Below are 21909 nucleotides of genomic sequence, written 5' to 3'. Positions count from 1 at the left end.
TCCTTCCCTAACTCCAAAACTTCATAACCCCTGGTCTTATCATGAGAAAAACATCAGACAGATCCCAATAGAGGGTCATCCTAAAGATGCCTGACCAGTACTCCTCAGAACTGTCAAGGTCATCAAAAATAAGGAAAGTTTAAGAAAATGTCACAGCCAAGAGGCGCATAAGGAGACATAACAATTAAATGTAAGGTGTCCTCAATGGGATTCTACAAGAGAGAGGACATTAGGAGAAAATTAAGGAAATCTGTATGGATTTCAGTTAATAATAATGTATCGTTATTAGTTGACAAATGTACCATATTTAAGATGTTAATAATATGGGAAACTGCGTGTAGATGGGGGGTATGAGGGTGTGGAGAGATATAGGAGCCCTCTTGTACTATCTTCTATTTTTTTTGTAAATCTAAGACTGTTTTAAAAAAAGTCTACTTTAAAAATGGGAAAAACCATGAAGAAAATCTGACAAATATCAATGTGTTTATTCTAACTAACGGAAACATAGGTGGTGATAGTGTTCTTTGTTCTTTTTTGTTTTGAAAATAAACCCAGAAAGTCACAAATCAAACCCTTCTTTGCTATAGTGGTAGTATTGTAGAAAAAATATTTAAGCATTAAGATAATTTTGGAAAAAATCACATTTAAAGATATTATAATTATGCTGGCCTCCTGCATATGAGGTAAACACATATTCTCACTAGCCAGAAATGTAGACTCCTTTATGAGTCTTGCAAACCTGCTTGGTTGAATTACTACTTCAGATTGAGAACAACAGCTCAATCAGACCACAGTCACGGTTCACAGTATACATGGGTGTGTTTCTAGAAAGGTGTAAGCAGTAGATCCTTTCGAACAATGAAAATACTCCTAGGAAGTTTGACTCACTCTTCAAGTTATCTTTTCTACAAATTTTGTAGATGGGGTTAAACCAGATCCATACACAGAAAATTAGGTATTATGCACTTCTCCACCATATTCTGAATCCTGCTATATTACAGGCAAAATAGTGTAGCAGAAAAAAATACAGACTTTGGAGTCAGCATGAATGGGTTAAGTCAGAGCCTGCCACTTTCTAATAGGTGTCATCTTTTTTTTAATGACTGCGTGATTCTATGTTTTAACTTTTTTTTCTTTATTTTCAATTACAGTTGATATTCAATACTATTTTATATTAGTTTCAGGTGTACAGCATTGTGATTTGATATTTATATAACTTATGAAGTGATTCTCCCCCCATTAGTCTAGTACCCACTTGGCACTATACATAGTTATTACAATATTACTGACTATATTTCCCTTGCTGTATAACAGGTGTCATCTGAATAATTTATTGGGAGTAAGGAAAGTGGCTCAGAATATTTTATTCCATGTATAAAACAGATATGGCACCTACCTCACAGGATCATAAACATGAGATAAAGCGAAATTAAGTTGCAAAGCACCTAGCAGTGCCCAGTACAATGGGCACCCAAGAAATGTCACTCCTTCCCTGTTCTTCTTCTACTATAACTCAGGAAGAGGAAATACAGTAATTGGTATCATTGTTCGTAACAGGATCATACTGAAATTTTATGTTATAGTCATTATATAATTCTGAAAAATGCTAAAAGTATTTCATGAGAATCAACATAAAAACCCTAAGTGTTTTAACTTGGTGACAGATGGACAGCAAATTACTGTCTACAGTAAATGTAACTCTTTCCAAAATACTGAAGAAACATTTTGCATAAGTTGATCCTTGAAGTCATGTTTTGGACCCATTTACATAAAGAATGTTAGGTATGGCACTTCTCAACTTTCTACACTGACCAACAAAAGAATAACAGAGGTAACTTCTAAAGTGTGACATATCCAATCACCATCAGGCACCATTATATACCCTAATGTAAGCTCACACCATCAAGATGGAGAGATCCCCCAGAGCCTGTAAAAAACAGCCACAGCACCAGCCCCTCCCAGAGCTGGTTCGAAAAGCCCACAAAGCACACCACTCCCACCCACTGCCATCTAAACAAGATCCCCAGGTGAGTTACTCAAGTTTGGGAAGCACTGCCCTAATATATACTAAAGTCTGAGAGATTAATTGGCTGTATTTGAGAATAGTTCCTAAAATGTTTGTACTGATAGAAAAGCACCCAAGAGAAATACAAAGAGCAGAGGCTTCAGACAGACTCTACATAAAATACTTCATTTCTGACTGTCAAACTTTTCACCTACTGAGTAAGTTACAAGGTGACTTTAATGCTTATGTACAATGTTTCCAAACTTCCTCATAATCTGCTACTGTCTCCTGCCACACAAGGAGAAGCCTGTCCCTTCAGCCCATCTCTGAAGCTGCCACACTTGCCATCATGGTGGCTGGCCTGAGGGTCAGGCTCACAGCTTCAGAAGCCCCACCCCCAGAAATTCATTTGTTTGCTGGGATTCAGCAAGCTTCCACACCAAGAAACCACAGGCAACGAATAACAAAATGCAACAGAGAGCAGGCCCAGGGAAGAGTTTAAGAGGCTTAAAGAGAGTGGAACAGGTTCCACAGAGGGCACAGTGCTGGAGACATAGGAGTTCTGACCAGCCAGAGGTTCAAGATCTTGCTGAATATCCCAGGAATTGAACTAAGACTCACAAAACGACCACATCTAAGCATCTGCCTTAAGAACGTTTAAAACAAGCCTTAAAAGGATCAAATTGATTTCAGTCAAATGTCTGCCAGAACAAAACCCAAACTCTGTAAAGGAAGACAACAGAATCAATATTCAACAACATATCCACAATGTTCACCAGTCAATATTACTGAACATGCAAGAAGCATAAAAATGTAACCCATAACCAGGAATTATGTTCTTAAACGACCTCAAATGAAACAAACACAGAGATGACAGAGATGCTGGAATTAGTGTTCAAAAGAAAGGCAAGAAATAAACAAAATATAGAAGTGACACATAGAAAACAAACAGCAAGATGGGAGACCTAAATCAAACTGTATCAACATTCAATGTAAATAAAAGATTAAGATTGTCAGAATAAATTAAAAACAAGTTTTAACTAATGCTCTTTACAAGAAATACATTTAAATATAAAGACACAGACAAGAGGGTAAAAAAGACAAATTTTGCAAATGTTAATCATAAGAAAGTAGGCGTGGCTAGGTTAATGAGACAAAGTAGATTTTGACAAAGAAAGAATATGAATAGAAATAAAAGGAACATTTAGAATGCTAAAATGCTCAATTAATCAGGAAGACATAATAATCCAAAATGTATATTCACCTAATGAAAGGGCTTCAAAACACATGAAATTAGTTAATTTCATTCTGACTTTAAAAAAATTGAAAAATCTATAAATGTAGTTGGATATTATAATACTCTTCAGTAACTAATAGAAGAGACAAAAAAAAGGCTATAACTGATTTGAGCGCAATCAACCAACTTACTCTTACATTTACAAAACACTAACCCCTACAACTGTAGGATGCACACTCTTTTTGAGCATATGTAGAACATTTATCAAGACAGACCACGTGCCAGGCCATAAAACAAGTCTCAATAAATTTCAAATGACAAAAATCATACAATGTTCTCTGACCACGATGGATTTAGAAATAATATATGCAGATTCCCAAATATATGAAAATTAAGCAACACACTTCAAACACAAGTCAAAGAAGAAATGAAGTAAATATATAAAAATATTTTGAACTAAATAAGAAAAACAAAACATATCAAAATTTATGGTATGAAGTACACAGCTACATTTAAAGTGAAATTTATTGCTCAAATAAATACTGGGAAAATACAAAATCAATGGTTTAAGCACCAATCCCAATAAGCTACAAAGAGCAAAGAAAATCCAAGTAAATATAAGAAAATAACAAAGACAGAATAGATGATACAGAAAACAAAGAAAATTGACAAACCAAAAGTTGGTTGCTTGAAAATATCAATAAAATTGACAAAGCCCTACCTAGGCTGATCAGGGAAAAACAAAAGAGATGAACACGAATCATAAATACTAGATTGAAAGAGGTGGCACCAGACATTATTACAGATTCTACAGGCATTAAAAGGAAATTAGGGGACTATGATATGTCTTTATGCCAAATAAATTCAAAAACTTGGAAGAAATAGATTAATTCCTTGAAGAACACAAATTACCAAAATTAACACAAGAAATGAAAAATTTGAATAGCCTGTACCTATTAAACTAATTGAATCACAATTAAAACCTTCTCACAAGGGAAATTTCAGACCCAGATGGTTTCACTGGTGAATTTTGTCAAGTATTTAAGGCATAAATAATAGTAACCTTAGACAAACTTTCGGAAAAGAAGGGAAGAGGAAACAATTCCCAAGTAATTTTATGAAGCTAGTGTCTTCTTGATACCAAAACTAAGGACATTTCAGTATACATAGACCCATATCCCTCATGAATACAGATGAACATATTGTGAACAGTATTTCAATAAATCAGATCCAGTAATATATAAAAAGGAGAATACATTAAGATCAAGTGAGGTTAACCCAGAAATGTAAGGTTGGTTCAGCATTCAGAAAGATGTACTTCACTACATTAACAAAATTAAGGAAATCCCTACGATCATCTCAATGGATGAAGAGAAAAGAAGTATTTGACAAAATTTAGCAATCATTTATGATCAAAAGACTCAGCAAACTAGGGTTTTCCTCAACCTGATGAAGAATTCTTTAAAAGTTCATAACTAACACCATACTTAATAATAAACAATTCAATACTTTCTTCCACAGATCAAGAATAAAACAAGGGATGTATGCTCTCACTACTTTAGCCAGAAAAATAAAAGGCATACAGATTAGAAAGGAAGAAGTAAAACTGTCTTTAACTCAAAGACATCATGACCTAAAAAACTCTAAGGCATCTACCAAATAACCAATAGAACTAATAAGTAAGTTTAGCAAGGTTACAGGATACAATGTTAATACAGAAAAATCAATTTGTCCATATCAGCAACAAACAAGTTGAACAATGACTCAAAATCTAGAAACTAAACAAATAAAAATGAGAAACTAAGCAACCTGATTTTAATACTTACCATATAAGGCTAAAGAAACAGATAGATCAATGGGACAGACTAGAGTAGGGGTGACAAACTTTCTGTCAAGGGCCAGTTAGTAAATATTTTAGTCTTAGCAGGCAACCTATGGTTTCCATCTCTCATTCTTCTATTTGTTTCTTAGTTTTTTTTTAACCAACCCTTTAAAACTATAAAAACCATTCTCAGGTTGTAGACCATATAAAAACAGTCCACAGGCCACATCTGGCTCATGGGTTATATAGCTCGTGATTCCCGGACCTAAAGAATCAAAAAACAGACCTTTCCTTATCCAGTCAATTCCATTCCTAGTTATTTACCCAACAGAAATTTATATGTCCACACAAAGACTTGCATAAAAATGTTCACAGAAGCTTTATTCTTAATAACTCCAAAGTAGAAACCATCACAGTGTCCATGAATAGGAGACTGGATAAACAAATCATGGTATAGTTGCACAATAAAAATACTATTTAGCAATAAAAAGAACTACTGATTCAGGAAACAACATGGATGAATCCCAAAAACACACTGTAAGCACAAGCAGCCTTGCAAAAAAGTACATACTGTATGATCTCATTTATATGAAGTTTGAGAACAGGTAATACTCATCCATGGTGAGAGAAATTAGTAGTGATTATTGGAATGGGAGTGAGAGGACAGGAAAAAGGAGAAATACAAAGGAACTTTCTGGGGTAATAAAATGCCCTGTATCTTGATAGGGGGGTTGTTTAGTTATATGGCATGAGTTCTGACAAATGCACCAAACCATAACACTTAAGATCTGTGCAAACAAGCAAAAAACTATGCATTTCATACTATGTAAATTATATATCCAAAAATAAAATTAAAATATTTTAAAAATTAATACATGTATGTCTTTAACTCCAGATACTAATAGTTGACCTCTATTTGGAAAGTAACAAGGTTGACTGGTTCAAGTACTGCTCTTCAAAGTAGTCACCAGGGAGACTTATCAAAGTATTCAATGTTGCTATTATGCAAAACATCCACTCAGTTTGTTACATAAACTAGTTACAGAAAAAATCAGTTACAAAATTAACTGGAAAAAAGAAATATGATTCCAACTTTGCCTTTACAGAGATACACAATTACAGATAAAAGACAGAGGGAAAACATCAAAAAGTTAACATTAACTATGAACTGAGTGATAGAATTATGGGCAATGTGGTATTATTCTCCAACTTGCAAATTTTGTAAAATAAGCATAAACTATTTTTATTATTAGAAAATATTCTCTGAAAACATTAGAAAAGCAATCTTGTTATCACTTCAAATGTTTTGTGGTTATCTCAAATACTTCATGGAAGAAAGCACCTAGTTAACCAATCTTCTCGAAAAGTTTTTCAGTAAACCCAGGCTATACATACACCAACTCATTTAATCAGCACAACAATTTTATGAGATAGATATTATCAATCCCTTTTAATCTACACAATTCTCAAAGGCAGGTACTCCTACTATGCTTATTTAAAAGACAAAAAAACCCCTTAGACCCATAATGGTTCTGTAATTTCCCCACAGCTAATTATTATTATACAGATTTGAATTGAGGCATCTTACTCCAGAATCCAAGCTCCACTTTTAAGCACTTAGCTGTACGGCATCTGGGGAAGGTGGTCTGGGCAGTGGAAGTGGCTGCTGCTCCTGCTCTTCCTACTACTACTGTCAAGTTATGCATTATCTCATTATATATCATATATAATCTCATTAAAATTTCTGAAAAGAAATAAATCCATGGATAATTGTCATGGGAAGTTTGGCACATCCTGAATCACATATTCTAAAGCAGGGATCTCCAACCTTTTTTGCACTAGGGACCAGTGCTCCAATGAGAATCTAATGGCTGATAATCTGATATGGAGCTGAGGCACTGATACTAGTGCTGGGGAGCAGCTGCAAATACAGATGAAGCTTGACTGCTGCTCATGTCCTGCTGTGCAGCCTGGTTCCTAAAAAGGCCATGGACCAGCACTCTCTGGGGGCTGGAGACCCCTGTTCTGAAGGACCACTCTGATCACCTTAGTCACGATAAGATGGTGCTTAATATTTCTACCAAAAATCTACGTCTACAGTAGCTATATGTATCTCACAGCACACTGTATTAATTCAAAACTTTCAGTCTTTTTATTCTATAGACTGACCGTTTATTTTCATCATGATTTTCTTTAAAGGACAAAATATTAGGATTTAATATAAAATTTCCTTATTTTCTTTGTATTGTTTTAAGGAGCAGAAAAGATGACATTACATAAAAAAAAGTACAGTATTATTTTTCTTGTTATTAAATATTAAAAATCTTCAATTATCATTCCAAAATAGAGAAAGTAGATGAGTCATTCATTCCTTAAATAGCCAACTTAGCTCTACTAATTCTTTACTGACTATATTTTAGGTAATCCACTCCTTCAACATACAGGTTCTCAGAGTGTGGTCCCTGACCAGCACAACTGGGGTCCAGGGAGCTGGCAAGAAATGCAGATTCTCAGGCCCAACTCCAAACTTGCTGGATCAGGAACTCTGGGGAGCAGTCCAGGATTCTGAGTTAACAAGCCTGCAGGGATTCTGCTGGACACTCAAGTCTGAGAATCATTCCTTTATCCTATTTGAACAAAACGTTGGTTGACTGAGTCTAGAGGGTCTAGATTTAAATCAAAACCTTTACCCTTTAGGAAGAGTTCTAGCAAAAGCAAGCTCTTTGTTTTCTGACTACTTCCTAAAAAAGAACAGTATTTCAAAAACCTTTTCAAAAAATAAGCACTAATCTAACCTTCTATGAAGAAGACTTATTCACCATACAAACTATTTTGGCCCCTTTTCAGATTTGCTACTTGTAAGAAAAGACTAAAAGAACTCCTAAGGCCGTAAAAAGCACATTTTTATCAACATTAGAAAGATTCTAGACTCCCTGTCCAGATACATCACTTTCTTCTTTCTACCAGCTTCTGGCTTCCTTCTGTCACCTTTTCTGTGCAAAGCAACTTCTCTCAACACCTGTAGCCAAGAGAATAACCTGAGTGTTTGTATGGCTCCTAAATCCCATTTAAATGTTATCTTTTTTGCTTTCCTTCTAAAAGATAAGCATTTGAGTTATTTTCAATAGAAAACTAGAATATGCTACCAAAAGAAAAAAAAAAAGACAACATATCAGGTTTTGCTACTGTTAAAATGGAGAAATCATTCCGTTTTTTTTTTTTTTTTTTAAATCATGTCATGCCTTTTTAACATTATTCTCATGCTGTTGAAATGGCTTATATTTAGGAATGAGAAAGGAGAAATAATCACAAACATCAAGAAAGTCCAAAATAATAGAAAATTTTTGCACGACTCTAAGTTAATGATTTTTAAAGCCTGGATGAAAACAATTTCTATTAAGATAGACATTATAAAATTGACTAAAGAATAGGCTGCACAGGTTAGTGATTAAGAGACCCTTAGCACTGTGTGAGATCCAATCCTGGTTCTGCCACCTACTGGCTGTGTGATTGTGGAAAGTTATTCAGCTTTCCTCCATTTCCTCCATTCTGTGTGCCTTCATTTCTTAATCTGCAACATGGAAATTATACATAGTACCCATTTTTTATATCTTTTAATGAGAGTAAAATAATTAAATATTTTGAGTTTTTCTCTGAAAGTAAATTTAGATTTTCCTAAAAGAAAATATATTTGCTCTAAAGACCAAAAGTATAAGAGAGTCAATATTTATAGAAAATAGCAAGAGTGTTGTCAAAAATCTTAAGTCACTCCCTAGGAAAAAGTTTCCAGCCCATGCAGTTGTACAGGTGAAATCTCAAGGAAAAGATAATTCAAATGCTAAAATGTGAAAGACTTCTAAACTCTAAGTTACACAACACTGATATCGAAACCTGACAAAACACAAAAAAGCACTACAGATCAATCTCAATATTGATTACTGAGAGCAAAATTTCTAAATGTAAGACTAGCAAATAAAATTCAGGAACACATTAACTTTTAATTTCACAATTATGGAGATGGTTCCATTTGATATCAGGAAACCTAGTGGAATAATTTGTCACATAAAACAGAAGAGAAAAAATCACAGGGTAATCATCAAAGATGTCAAATGGAAATCTGATAAAATCTAACATCTAATAAATGAAGAATGGATTATGCTCCTAAAGTAATGCAAACCAAAGATCACATCACACTTAATAATAAAACACTAGCTATATCTCCATTTAAGTCAGATCCAAGACAGGGATGCCCAAGAGCATAAACATTGGTAGGAATACCAGTAAGAAGACAAAAGTATCAATAATGTAAAAAATAACTTGTCTACTAGGAAAACCCAAGAGAATTACCCGAAAAAGGTATTGGAATTAATAAGAGAATTCCATAAAGTGGCCAAATTACTGAAGTGACATATACCCATCAACATCTTTTCTATATTAAAAGTTGAGTGATAAAATAGAACTCCTTCTCAATAGCAACAATAAACTCATTAATACTTCCCGGAATAAACCTAATAAGAAAGGTGTATTACCTATATAAAAAAAAACTATATTACACTTCTGAGCAACTTAAGACTCCACGAAAAGATAACTTGTATGTACATAACACAACTCAGGAAGCCATAAAACTGTTACAATGTCAAATTCCTCCTTAAATGATTTATAAAGTTCAATACAATCCCAATGAAATCCCGCAATTTTTTGTTTGTTTCTTTTTAAGGATTTGAAAAACAATCCTAAAGTCTACCTGAAACAACTGTGGCTGCCATAAAAACCATGAGGAACTATATAAACTTTATTAATGTTCATGCTATACCCTAGAGTTTCTACTTAATTATGAGGTTCAGGCATCGCATTTTTTTAAAGCTCCCCAAGTAATTTTGATGTGCAGACAGGGTTGAGAACTACATATCTGGAAGAGTAACTTATAAGAATGGCAAAGAAAATACTGAATTCTTGAAAAAGAATGAAAAGCAACCAGCTCTACCACATATTTTTATACAGCTAGGATAATAAGTTTCTAGGACAGGATAAGCAAAAAATCAATGAAACGAAAGAGTCCAGAATTAGATCCAAATCTTACATATAGAAAACTAAATAAAATATACCAAAACTGTATGTGACATTAGTGGGGAAGAAAGCTAGATTATTAATATTTAAATAACCGGTACCGGGACCACTATAATTTGAGAAAAAAATATACAGCTAGATCTCTGTAACTCACTCAAGCCAAAATAAATCCCGAGTTAAAGATCTAAGGTCTAAAGGGAAAAAAACAATACATGAGAGTATTTCATAATTTTGTAATAGAGAAAACATTTCTAAACATGACATAAAACCCAAAAGCCATAAAAGAAAAAAATGGATAAATTTACTTCCATAAAAATCGAAAACATCTATTTGGTAAAAACATATCACGAAAAGTATCCCATTGTAAATGTATGTGGCCATATTCCTAGCAAAACAGACTTTAGTAAATAAAAACAGGAGAGAAATTTTGCATTTATTAAAAGGCTTAACCAATCACTATAAATATTAATATTAACCAACAAGAAAAAAATAGGAAACTGCATCAGAAAAGTGAACAAAGAATATGATCGTTAGCCAAATACATATGTCCATGAAGTTAGGAAGACACAATCTGCCTAAGAGACTGGCAAATTAGTAAAAATATTAGCATTGGTGAGAACTGGAGGGACAGGGGCTCATCTATTGCTCGTGAGGGTACAATGTGCACAATGTTTTGGAGTTTGGCAACATCTGTGCTTATTAAAAATGTCAATATCCTTTAATTCAGAAATTTTACTCCCAAGAATTTACCTAGCAGATACAGTCGTTCAGATGTACAAAGATGTATATACAAATCAAAATTGTTATCACAGTAAACCACTAGCAACAACCTAAACGTCCAGTCAATGGGGCATTAGTCCTATAAATTAAGATATACCAAAATCAGGGTCTACTACTATACCACATCTAGTAAGAAGGACTGAGAGCTCTATCTAAGATGGAATGACCTCCAACTTACATTGTTAAATGGCAAGAGATGTTTGTATGTACACACACACGCGTGCGTGCACACACATACACACAAACAGAGAGACAGACAGGGGGAGGAGGGGAAGAAGAAGAAAAAGAAGAAGAGAGGGAGAGGGAGAGTTATATACAGACAGGGAGGGAGGGAGGGACAGATTGGTTGTACTATACTATACTACTCTTTGTTTAAGAGAGATAGCTATACACACACCTCACTATACCTCTATATGCACAGACTATCTCTGGCAAGATAGATAAGAAATAACAGTTGCCTTTGGTGAGAGAATTTGGGAGAACCAAAGGTCAAGAGGTCAAGAATTAAGGAAAGTTAACTTTTCAGTTCTTACCCTTAGTGCTATGTATGAGGGGCGGGGGGCGAGGGCAGTTAAATCGAGTGTATAATTACTTTCTAAAAACAAAACTTTTAACAGAGTCTTTGACCCAGTAACCTCACTTTTCAGAATCTATCTCATCATCTGTGTGGATAATCAGCATTGTTGCAGCACTGTTTGTAGCAATGAAAAATTGGAAACAATACAAATGTTCATCATCAGAAGAGTAGATAAACTTTGGTGCATCAAATAATGGAATACTTTGCTATCAGTGGGAAAAAAAGAAAAATCTGTGCACACTAACATGCTGTTATATCTATATATGTTATGTGTATGCTGTCAGGTAAAACAGCAAAGTGATTCCATAGCTTAGTTCCACTAAACTACGTATTTAAAAAGGATAGGTGTTGATAAATATATCTGCATAGAAGTACTTATCTATAAGGTGTTAGGGGCTGCTCTTTTTATTATTTGAATTATTTTACAGAAAATATGCATTTCCTGTGTAATAATTTTTAAAACAAAACTATATTTTAAAAGTTTCTTTTCCCTGTGCGCATTTTAAAATCCAATTCAGCTGAGAAGAAGGCTTAAAATGAACTTGTCTCTTGCTTTTACTATTTGCCCACCACTATTAGGTCTTTTGTACTGTGACAATCTTTCAAAATTGCCAGTCCCCACCCCTCCTTCACCATCAGCCTCTGAGATACCTATAAGCAATAGAGATGACTGCCCTCACAAAACTAATATACCTTCCACGTAGTAAACACTTACAAAATGTTGTTTGAAAAAAGGTCAACTTGTACAAAGGAAAGAACCCCAGGACAATGAAAAACTTGGGTGGACAATGGAACATGAAGTGACAGATGAAGGTAAGGAACCAATCAGCAAAGCCCAGACTGTAGGAAACATATTCTGAAAAAACAAATTATGACATAAGAGACTAATGGAAATCTGAATCTTTAGTGGGCATCTCATGATGTGAAGAAATTGTTCAAGTATTTACATGTGAGAATTTACATGTGAGAATGGCACTATTTTTAGGTATGCCAAATCTAACTTTTAGGGTTACATATTATCAATGGCTCTCCAAGTATGGTCAAGGGCATGAAACTACTTTTATAAAATACTAAGACATTCTTTGCCTTTTTCGCCCTCATTCTCGCATAAGAATAGAGATTCATTCCAGAGGCTCTGTGACATGTGATGTCACTCTGCTTAATGGCTAATGGAATGTGTACTTGTATTTTAAAAGTCTGTTTTAGTATCTAGTGTGGCAAATATTGGTAGATATAATACATATTAAAAAAAAAAATCGTCTACAGCCATGCTACTCTGAACAAGGTCGATCTCGTCTGATCTCGGAAGCTAAGCAGAGTCGGGCCTGGTTAGTACTTGGATGGGAGACCACCTAGGAAGACCAGGTGCTATAGCTGTAAAAAATAAAAAAAGTAAGAGATTGTAAGTTGACAAGATCCTCGCAATCTGTGAGGTCAACCAAAGGTTGCCTCGCCTAAAAAAAAAATCTCCTTAGGGTCCCCAATAATCTTTTAGTATTATCTACGAGTCCCAAGACCAAAAGATTAAGAATTCTTGCAACATGCTACATCTACCTTTGTATATAATTCAAATTCTCCAAAATGAAAAGGTTTTTTTTTTAATAAGTGGGTATCATGGAGTGGAATGAGTAAATTAGGAACAAACATCAATCTATCCAGATATCCTAAGTCTATCACAAATTCCTTCTCAACTAAACTCTAAAAGGCATGTGTACACAAAGACCCCTCTTCAAATGCCAGGGACAACTAAAATTTAAGTTCGCATTCTTCTTTGCTAATGTTTCAAAAGACAGAAATGCAATTTTGATGTTGGGAATTAATTCTTTTATTTCTGAAGTTAAAAAAAAGTTCCTTACCTATGTCAGTCACAGAACTTCCTATCTGTCACGTAATGCTTGTAATCAACCCTGTGGGGAAATTGTGTTCTACTCTTATTTCTCCTTTTTCCTTATTTGGGACTAATCAAATCAAAATAGCCCAAACCGTTTGTCTGTTCTAGAATTTGCTGTACCAAATATTGCGTGAAGTAGGTACACTGGCTGTTGGCTATAGTTTAGAGAAGCCTTTGTCTCAGAGCTTCTGCTGGTATTTGTTCCTTCAATGGGAACCAGCGAGTACTCTTCTTCTCTTGTCAGCTCTTATCTTTTCCAGCTGTCTCATACCTATCTGGGCATTTGCCTTCCCAGTTCTCAAAGTTCAGTTCCAATTCTCCGCACCAGTTGCAAAGCTGGTGGCTACAAACCCCAGCCCAGGCCTTTCCCTAGAGGAGAGCTCTCAATCTTGCCCAGGCCTCAAAACCACTTCAAGACTTCCTAAAACCCAGAATGCTGGGCTTATTCCCAGTTTCTGAGTCAGTAGCCCTATACCTGTATCTACCTCCTGTGTGATACTGATGCTATGGGTCCGGGGACCCCATTTTGAGAACCGCTGTTGCAAGTTTTCCTCTGGGAACCAATGGCCCATGCTGCCCCCTGGCTTTGGCATCTCTTTCCTGTTAACAGTGGCAGGTATCTGACCAGCCTGAAACACTTCTTTGTTAGTAAACTGCAGACTATGACAACAAACACTTTACTGGGTGGTTGTAAAAAAGAAAGGGTATAACATAGTAAGAACTCAACCAGCTAGGTAAAGCAGACTTTACCAAATTCACTGATACAACAAGCTGATTCCCAGCAGAAGTTGCCTCTTTCAACCATGTGGTCCCATTTCCACACATTTTCCTCAGAAGCTGAAAGCTTGCAATCAATCCAAACGCACCTAAGTTTTCAACTGCCTGACATGTACACTATTCTACTTTTGGTTTCTTTTAGAATTCCCATTTTAAAGACATGGGGCAGAGATCTTTAACCTGGAAGAAGGGCTCCAGATACCAAATCTATTTCTTGCAAGTGGGAAGGGCAAGAGGAAACCTTGAAGGAGGAAAGGAAGGTACTACGTCGTCCCATTTTATTACATTGTCCCATTGCACCAAGCTACTTGGAGGGAGAAGTCCCCAGTTAGTAGAAGTATTCAAAAAGCTGACACTCACTTACCTTGGTCATGCCTCCCGTCTGTGCCGTGTTCAGTCCTGCGTGACTGGGAATTTGCGGCGAAACCTGTGTTAACGTCTCGGCCAGCACGCTGCTCGTGGTCCCCTGCATGGCTGGAGCAGGGTACGGCATTCCAGCTCCTCTTCCTCTGCCAGCAGCCCCCAGAGATCCATTCATGACTTGCGCCTGCCCCTGCTGGGCCTGGTTCATTAAACTATGGCCCGAGTTACTGTTAAGGAGGCCTGGGTGGGTCTGATTAAAGTTAGCATTCATGCAGATCCCAGGTCCAGTCTGCGATGTGGCAGGGCTGCTGGTCACCAGCCCCACTTGCTTTTGTGCTTGCGGATTCAGTGGTTGGGAAGCAGGGGGAGTGGGCCCAGAGGTGCTGGCTGCCTGCTTGGGCAGGCTGGGGGCTGAAGAATCTCCTTGGTTCAGAGGGCTCTTGCCCATGGCACCCAGGCTGGCCATATTCGCATTGTTCGGCTGCCCTTGAGCCTGGCCACCAAGGCCTTGCTGCACCGGGCTGCTGGCACTCACATTTCCTATTCCTGGGTTGATACTAGAGCCACTGCCTCCACGCAGAAGCTCCGACAGTTGTTTATGTTTGGAAGCAGCATCTGGAACAAGGTTCCCACTGTTTAAAAGGCCTAATTCTCCATTGGGGATCAGCTCATCAGGAAGATCATTTTCCAAGTCAAACAATGATCCAAAATCTAAAAATTAAACAGAAATGGAAATGAGAAACTAAGCAATCATAAAAGCTCTCCAATACTCCTATGATTTCAAACTTAAAGCGGAATGTAACACAGAACACTAGTATATCCTAAGACTAATGTAAAAATGATTTGAAAGTTCATTTGGGAAAATAAAACACAAGAATATTTTTCAAATTCTGAAAAAGGATAAGTTAAAGAGAAGGGCCAGATCTATTAGATTTTGATATATTTTAAAACAACAATTAAATCGTGATATGGGGACAAACACAGATATACAAATTAAGGAAAAACAATGGGAAATTTAAAAAACACTGAATTATAATGTTAAAATGCTTTTAAGAATGTATTATGTAAAAAGCAATTGGGCATCAGGCTAGATAAACAGCAATCCGGAGAAATTAAAGCCTAACCTTAAGTGATTACATATTTAAAAGGTAAATTATATATATATACACACACACATATAAACTAGCCCTAACAGAAAATGAGATTTCTTAAAATGTTGAAGCTTCAGAAAATAATAATAAAGACGCATACGAATTTAAAATAGCTTAACAAAAATAGGAGCTTAAATAATATTTGTATCATATGAAGGGGGTTAATGTCAATCATACAAAAATATGAGAAACACCTTGACTCCCAAGTATAAATGCACAAAGAACAAAGCAGGTAAGTATCATAAAGGAAAATTAAACAGTAAACTAAATAGATCATCCTTCCTGGTAAAATCAAACACGAAAATTAAAACAACTCCTTTTTTCTGGCCCTTCTCAAAGTGACATTTCTCTAACATGAAGTCTATATATGTCACTTCTAGTCCAGCAGCGACCATGCATTCTTCAACCCACAACAACCTGGCTATGCACGTATGTACAAAGAACAAGGTATGAAGAAATACGTTCATGTAGAATTATCTATAACATCAAAAAACCAGCAAACAATAAACATATGAAAAGATGCTCAACATCACTAATCATCAGAGAAATGCGAATTAAAACCATGATGAGATATCACCTAAAACCTGTCAGAATGGCTATCATCAATAAATCAACAAACGGGTGATAGCAAGGATGCGGAGAAAAGGGAACCCTTGTGCACTGTTGGTAGGATTGCAAACTGGCACAACCACTATGGAAAACAGTATGGAGGTTCCTCAAAAAATTAAAAATAGAACTACCTTATGACCTAGCAATTCCACTTCTGAGTATTTATCCAAAGAAATCCAAAACACTAATTCAAAAAGATATATGCACCTCTATATTCACTGCCGCGTTATTTACAACAGCCAAGATATGAAAGCAACCTAACTGCTCTTCGATAGACAAATGGATAAAGATGCAGCACATGTATACAATGGAATATTACTCCCCCCACAAAAAAGAATGAAATCTTACTATTTGCAACAACATGGATGGACCTAGAAGGTATTATATTAAGTGAAATAAGTCAAGACAGGGAAAGATGAATACCATATGATCTCTCACTTGTATGTGGAATCTAAAGAACAAAATAAGCAAACAGAAAGAGGCTCATAGATAATAGAGAATATTTTGATGGTTGCCAGATAGGAGGGGTGTTGGTGGGCTCTGCGGAAAAGATCAAGGGATTAAGAAGTACAAATTGATAGTTATAAAACAGTCACAGGGATGTAAAGTACAGCATGGGGAATACTTGATACTATTGTAATAACTATGTATAGTACCAGGTAGACACTAAACTAATCAGAGGGATCACTTCATAAATTATATGTGCAACCACTATGCTGAACAACTGAAACTAATATAAAATAATACTATCAAATGTAATTGAAAAATAAAAAAATTAAATAAAATAAAGGGGACAAACTGGCACAACCACTATGGAAAACAGTATGGAGGTTCCTCAAAAAATTAAAAATAGAACTACCTTATGACCTAGCAATTCCACTTCTGAGTATTTATCCAAAGAAATCCAAAACACTAATTCAAAAAGATATATGCACCTCTATATTCACTGCCGCAGTTTAGCCTGACAGTTACAGGCTCTAGACCCAGACTGCCAGCATTTGAACCCCAGCTCTGCTGCTAGCTCCTCACTAATTAGCTGAGTGATGCTGGGTAAGTTACTTAGACTTTCTATGCCTCAGTTTTCTTATCTGGAAACTGGGGGTGAAAATAGCCACCACACAGGACTGTTATGATGTTAAGCACTTAAACAGTGGGTAGTAAGTATTAGCCATTATTATTATTCTCCCATAACAAAGTATAATAAATTGCTGTAAAATAGTACAAAACATTACACACCTATAAGATTATGAAGCCTGTAAGAATGTAGGAAATGTTTACATGTTGTGTAAAAACATGCCAACGGAAACTGTAATGTAAAATGGCATCTAGAGTAAGATTAGAACTAAAGTATATATATATGGGCAGTGGCTGGAAAGTAATATGCCAAAAATAAAGAATTGTCCTGGTAAAGTGGTGGGAGAAATGAGTACATGTAGCTTTCTTTTTTTTTTAAATTAAACATAGCCACTCCTCCTCCCACCACCCATTTTTAGAAAACTGAAGGTTTTTTTCTCCATGGCAACGGACTCTAATGGCTGCTTACCCAACAACCTCCCTTGGCTGGCTGTATCACAGGTTCCTCTCAGGAAGGACAACACATTCCTGGCTACAGGAAAGAGAGTGATTGGAAAAGCCAACAGCACAATCATCTTCTTTGCAGTTGACACAATCCAAGCTAAGGGAACTAAAGGCAAGTTGGCCAAGACAATTCTGGAAAAGTTTATCCTTCCTAATAGTTAAGGGATGCTCATAAAGAGATCTCCCTATTCTTCACTAGATTTCATCACAGAACTCCGGCAACCCTATACAACCAACTGAAAGAGAAGACACTGCTCACAAACTAACAATGGCTGCAGCAAACAATGCGAACATCTCTGAGATGAATTATTTAACCCTGAAACCTTCCTATCTTCAGACTTTTTGTTACATGAGAAAATTCATTTCCTATCATTTAAGCCACTCAGGATTGAGTTTACTGTAGCTTGTAGCTGAAGGCATCTTGATATCTCCATCATGTCTATGAATGCAGTTTGAACTTCTTCTCATGGCATCTGAGGCCATCGGGATGTGGCCCCTGTCCACTTCGCAGCCCTTCTTTCCCCTGGCACCTCCCGACGTACCCTACCTTCTAGCCATAACATCGTAAACTATCACATGCATCAGCAATCTTTCTTCTAGATGTGCTCTCTCAATGGAAACCCTGCCCACTCCCAGCCCTCACAAGGGATTAGACACAGCAACTATGAAGACATTCTTTAGGCTACCGCTGCAGGACTAGTCCCTCTTTTCAGCCTCCAAAGTTCTCTGTACATAATATGCCTGGTAAACCACCTCTAACACGTAGGTATTTCTTTTCTGACTATACGAATTAGATATTTTACACACACACGTGCACGTTTTTGTGTAATCTGTGAGAGTAAACTACAGACAGTGTGATCCCTTCCTCTCAAGCACTTCACTATGCGTCTCTTAAGGACACTCTTTTTATACAATCACAGTACATTTATCAAATTCAGGAAATTTAACATTGATACAATACTTAATGTATTGATTGCCCTTACTCGGATTTGGCCAGTTGTCGCAATAATGCCCTTTATCACATTTATTTTCCTGATCTAAGATCCAATTCTGGATCCCAGCACACTTAGTTATTATACCTTTGTCTTCTCCTTTCAACTAGAAAAAGCTCTTCAGACTTTGTTTTTCATAACTCTGACATTTTTGAAAAGTACAGGCCAGTTGTTTTGTAGAATGTCCCTCAATTTGGAGTTGCTTCCTCATAGTTACGGGACACATAAATATGAAAAGACGAGAGCTGACTCCTAGATACAGCAGACAGCTGAGAGAGAACCACTGACCAGGCCTTGCTGCTGATGATTACCCAGCTTCTGCATCCCAACATGGTTTTGCGGGTTCCATTTCACAGCTTTTATGTTACTATGTTGTCCTAAATCTGGAGATTCATGAAAGTCTCCAGATACAAAGAGCACACGAAATAAGTAAAAACAAAACAAGCCTCAAACAAAACATTTGTGGCCTTCCAGGTTTTGTCCAGATGCACACACATTTTTACTCAGTGCTCTTTAAAAAAAAAAAAAAAAAAAAAAAAACTTTTTTTTTCAAACTAATTTAAAAAAAAAATGTGTTTTTTCTAATGCAATGCTTTTTAATCTACAAACATGAAAATGAAACTTCATCTAAACTAGAAGAATGTGGGAGCCATTTATGACAGAGCTGGGATTTCCTTCCTATTTGCCAGGAGGGGGATAAAGAGCTGGTGCCGGAAGTTCTCCTGACTGGCTCTTCCAAGCGTCCTGAATACTTTTCCTAGGTGAGGGTGGCCAGGCCAGGACAACAGCAGGTGAACCCAAAAGAACAGTTAAACACGGCAGTGTCAGGGTCCTTAGTCCAGTATAGGAATTGGAAAGAGAACACTTATAATTGGGACACGTGAGTTCAAATCCTGGCTGAATCAATTACCCTGATGTCCCTAGGCAAATTGCTTAATCTCTGAGTCTTAATTCCCTCATCTGTAAAGCAGGGCATTCCAGGGTTACACAATGAAGGCTAGATGGAATAATTTATGCCACAGATACTGGTTAGCTTATTCTACCTTGCAAAAAAACCTTAAAACTTCTTATCTTTAAAAATTCACCCACCATCCTGCCACTCTCAAATTTACCAGTTTTCTTTTGTGGTTTATTCTAGTTCTAGTCCAAATGCACATACAACTTTTACAGTTGTAGGGCATTACAATTTGGGTTCATGTTTTTGTTTTTTTATTGGTCTGCCATATTTTTGTCCACCTTGACTCCTTTGTCTCATCCTGTTTCAATTCAAACACATCTCACAACTGTTCAGGTGCAGGGAAGGTTAACTAATTCTATTTATCTGGTGCTTAACTACTAGTCTAAGCACATATGAACATGTATACACAACTAAATATACAAGGTGTAGCTTTTTAGAAAAACAAGACAGGCTGTGTAAGATTTGTGGAAGGCACATCCACACCATCACTTCTTACCATTACTGTCACCACTTTTCTCTATTCTCTAGTTCAAAAAATTGATAAAAGAGAATGAAGAAGTAAAGCCAGGATGTTGCAACATAACACAGTTATGCTTTCTACACACCAAAGTGTCCCAACACACAGGTTGTGCAATAGCAATCTGAATCATGGGAAATACCTAAGATTCAAGATTGAGCACTACCACTTCCAATCCCAGGCAAATTCCCTCTATCTGCCAAATCACCAGGAAGCCCAGGAAAGAGCAAAGCTGAGGCTGAATGGGATTCATGGACACCCTGCTTTCTAGGGGTTTACCCTTAGCAGGAAACTGTCACACAGCAAACAGCAAACATAGCCTGTCACACTTCTGCAGCTAAGGACAGAAATTTTCTGTTTCGGGGATTCCCTGCTGCCAAGATGAAGTTGGCCCTTTTCATTAAGCTGGTCTGAGAGAAAAGAAGCTATAAGCTTCCTCGTCTCTACAGCGCTCATACAAGGCTGGGGTGTCCACAGCAGTGGCAGAGAAAGGAGAAAGTCACAACAAAACTCAGCCAGCTTGAGGAACAGAAAGTTTTCATTAAATATAATCACAAAGAGTGTATCACTTATAGGTTGTATCCAGAAACTTCATTCCAGGTGACCACTGAAAGACAAATGGTATTCCACACCTGGTCTAAATCCATTCTTATTCATCACGATCAGAAATCAGTATTTCGCCTTGAACAAAGAATGAACTACACCCAGGTACTATGAAAAAACGCTTTTCATTTTACAGAACCGAATACCAGGTAAGTGGCTGAATCAATCAGTTTGAAAACAGTTTTGTTTGAAAAAAGTTTCAAATGTGTCAGCTAAACAAATCACCCACAAAAGACATCTTTTCTCAGGTTTTCTAAAGTCTCTTCTGTCATAATACCTTATATTTTTTCTTTTAATTTTATTTGGAGCCCCAAATTCTCTGTATTGGCAGAACTGACATTTCTGTCAAAGTATGTACAAACCAGTTTAATCACACCTTCTACTGGTCTTAGAATTACACTATCAACTTCCTGCAATTAACTCATGACCCTGTTCACCATGAGAGTAGGGATCCTGTCTATCCAGTGACTAGCATAAAATGCTTGGTATATATTAGGCTCTCAACAAACACCAGCATGCTGAATACACCAGTTACATAGAAGAGTGCCAGATTTACAGAGGATACACACTATCGGTTTAACAAGTTACTAGTCTAGCCAAAGACATAAATAAAGTAGTATTATTAACATTTAATACCACTTAAAACAGAAACAAAGAGAACAAATTTCAACAATGAATTATCTTGAAATGTTAACATTGTTCTATTCATCTTTCTTTTTACAACTCTTTATCTTCCAGGGGACCAGTCAGGTCTATTTCACTCTCCAGCTACACTTCAGCACCAGTGACCCTCTATCCTATGGTTGATACAAAGATTAAAAGGCATAAGGTAGAATGATAAATGGTAGTATGAGAAACAAACCATGTTAAAGAGTTTAGATGGTTTTGTGTTCATGTTTGTCTACTTCCAAGTATGAAATGCCCCTCCCATGGATATCTTCTCTACCCCAATGAACCTCTTATTTCTCTCTGCTGCGCTTAT

The 21909-nt window shown here is 36.4% G+C and overlaps 1 protein-coding gene and 1 pseudogene across 1 annotated transcript in view; one reads left to right on the top strand and one right to left on the bottom strand.

The window, feature by feature from the left end:
- Positions 1–21909, bottom strand: part of CREBBP (CREB binding protein) — a 121397-nt gene that overhangs the window by 82890 nt on the left and 16598 nt on the right. Inside the window, 1 exon segment of the mRNA XM_006913877.3 lies at positions 14521–15230. Coding sequence (XP_006913939.1) covers positions 14521–15230 — 710 coding nt within the window.
- LOC112481690 lies at positions 12747–12865 on the top strand (annotated as a pseudogene).

The sequence above is a fragment of the Pteropus alecto genome, unplaced genomic scaffold (genome assembly GCF_000325575.1).
Source record: "Pteropus alecto unplaced genomic scaffold, ASM32557v1 scaffold44, whole genome shotgun sequence".
Classification (NCBI taxonomy): Eukaryota; Metazoa; Chordata; class Mammalia; order Chiroptera; family Pteropodidae; genus Pteropus; species Pteropus alecto.
The sequence above is the reverse complement of the archived record's forward strand: the minus strand, read 5'-3'. Positions and strand labels throughout refer to the sequence as shown.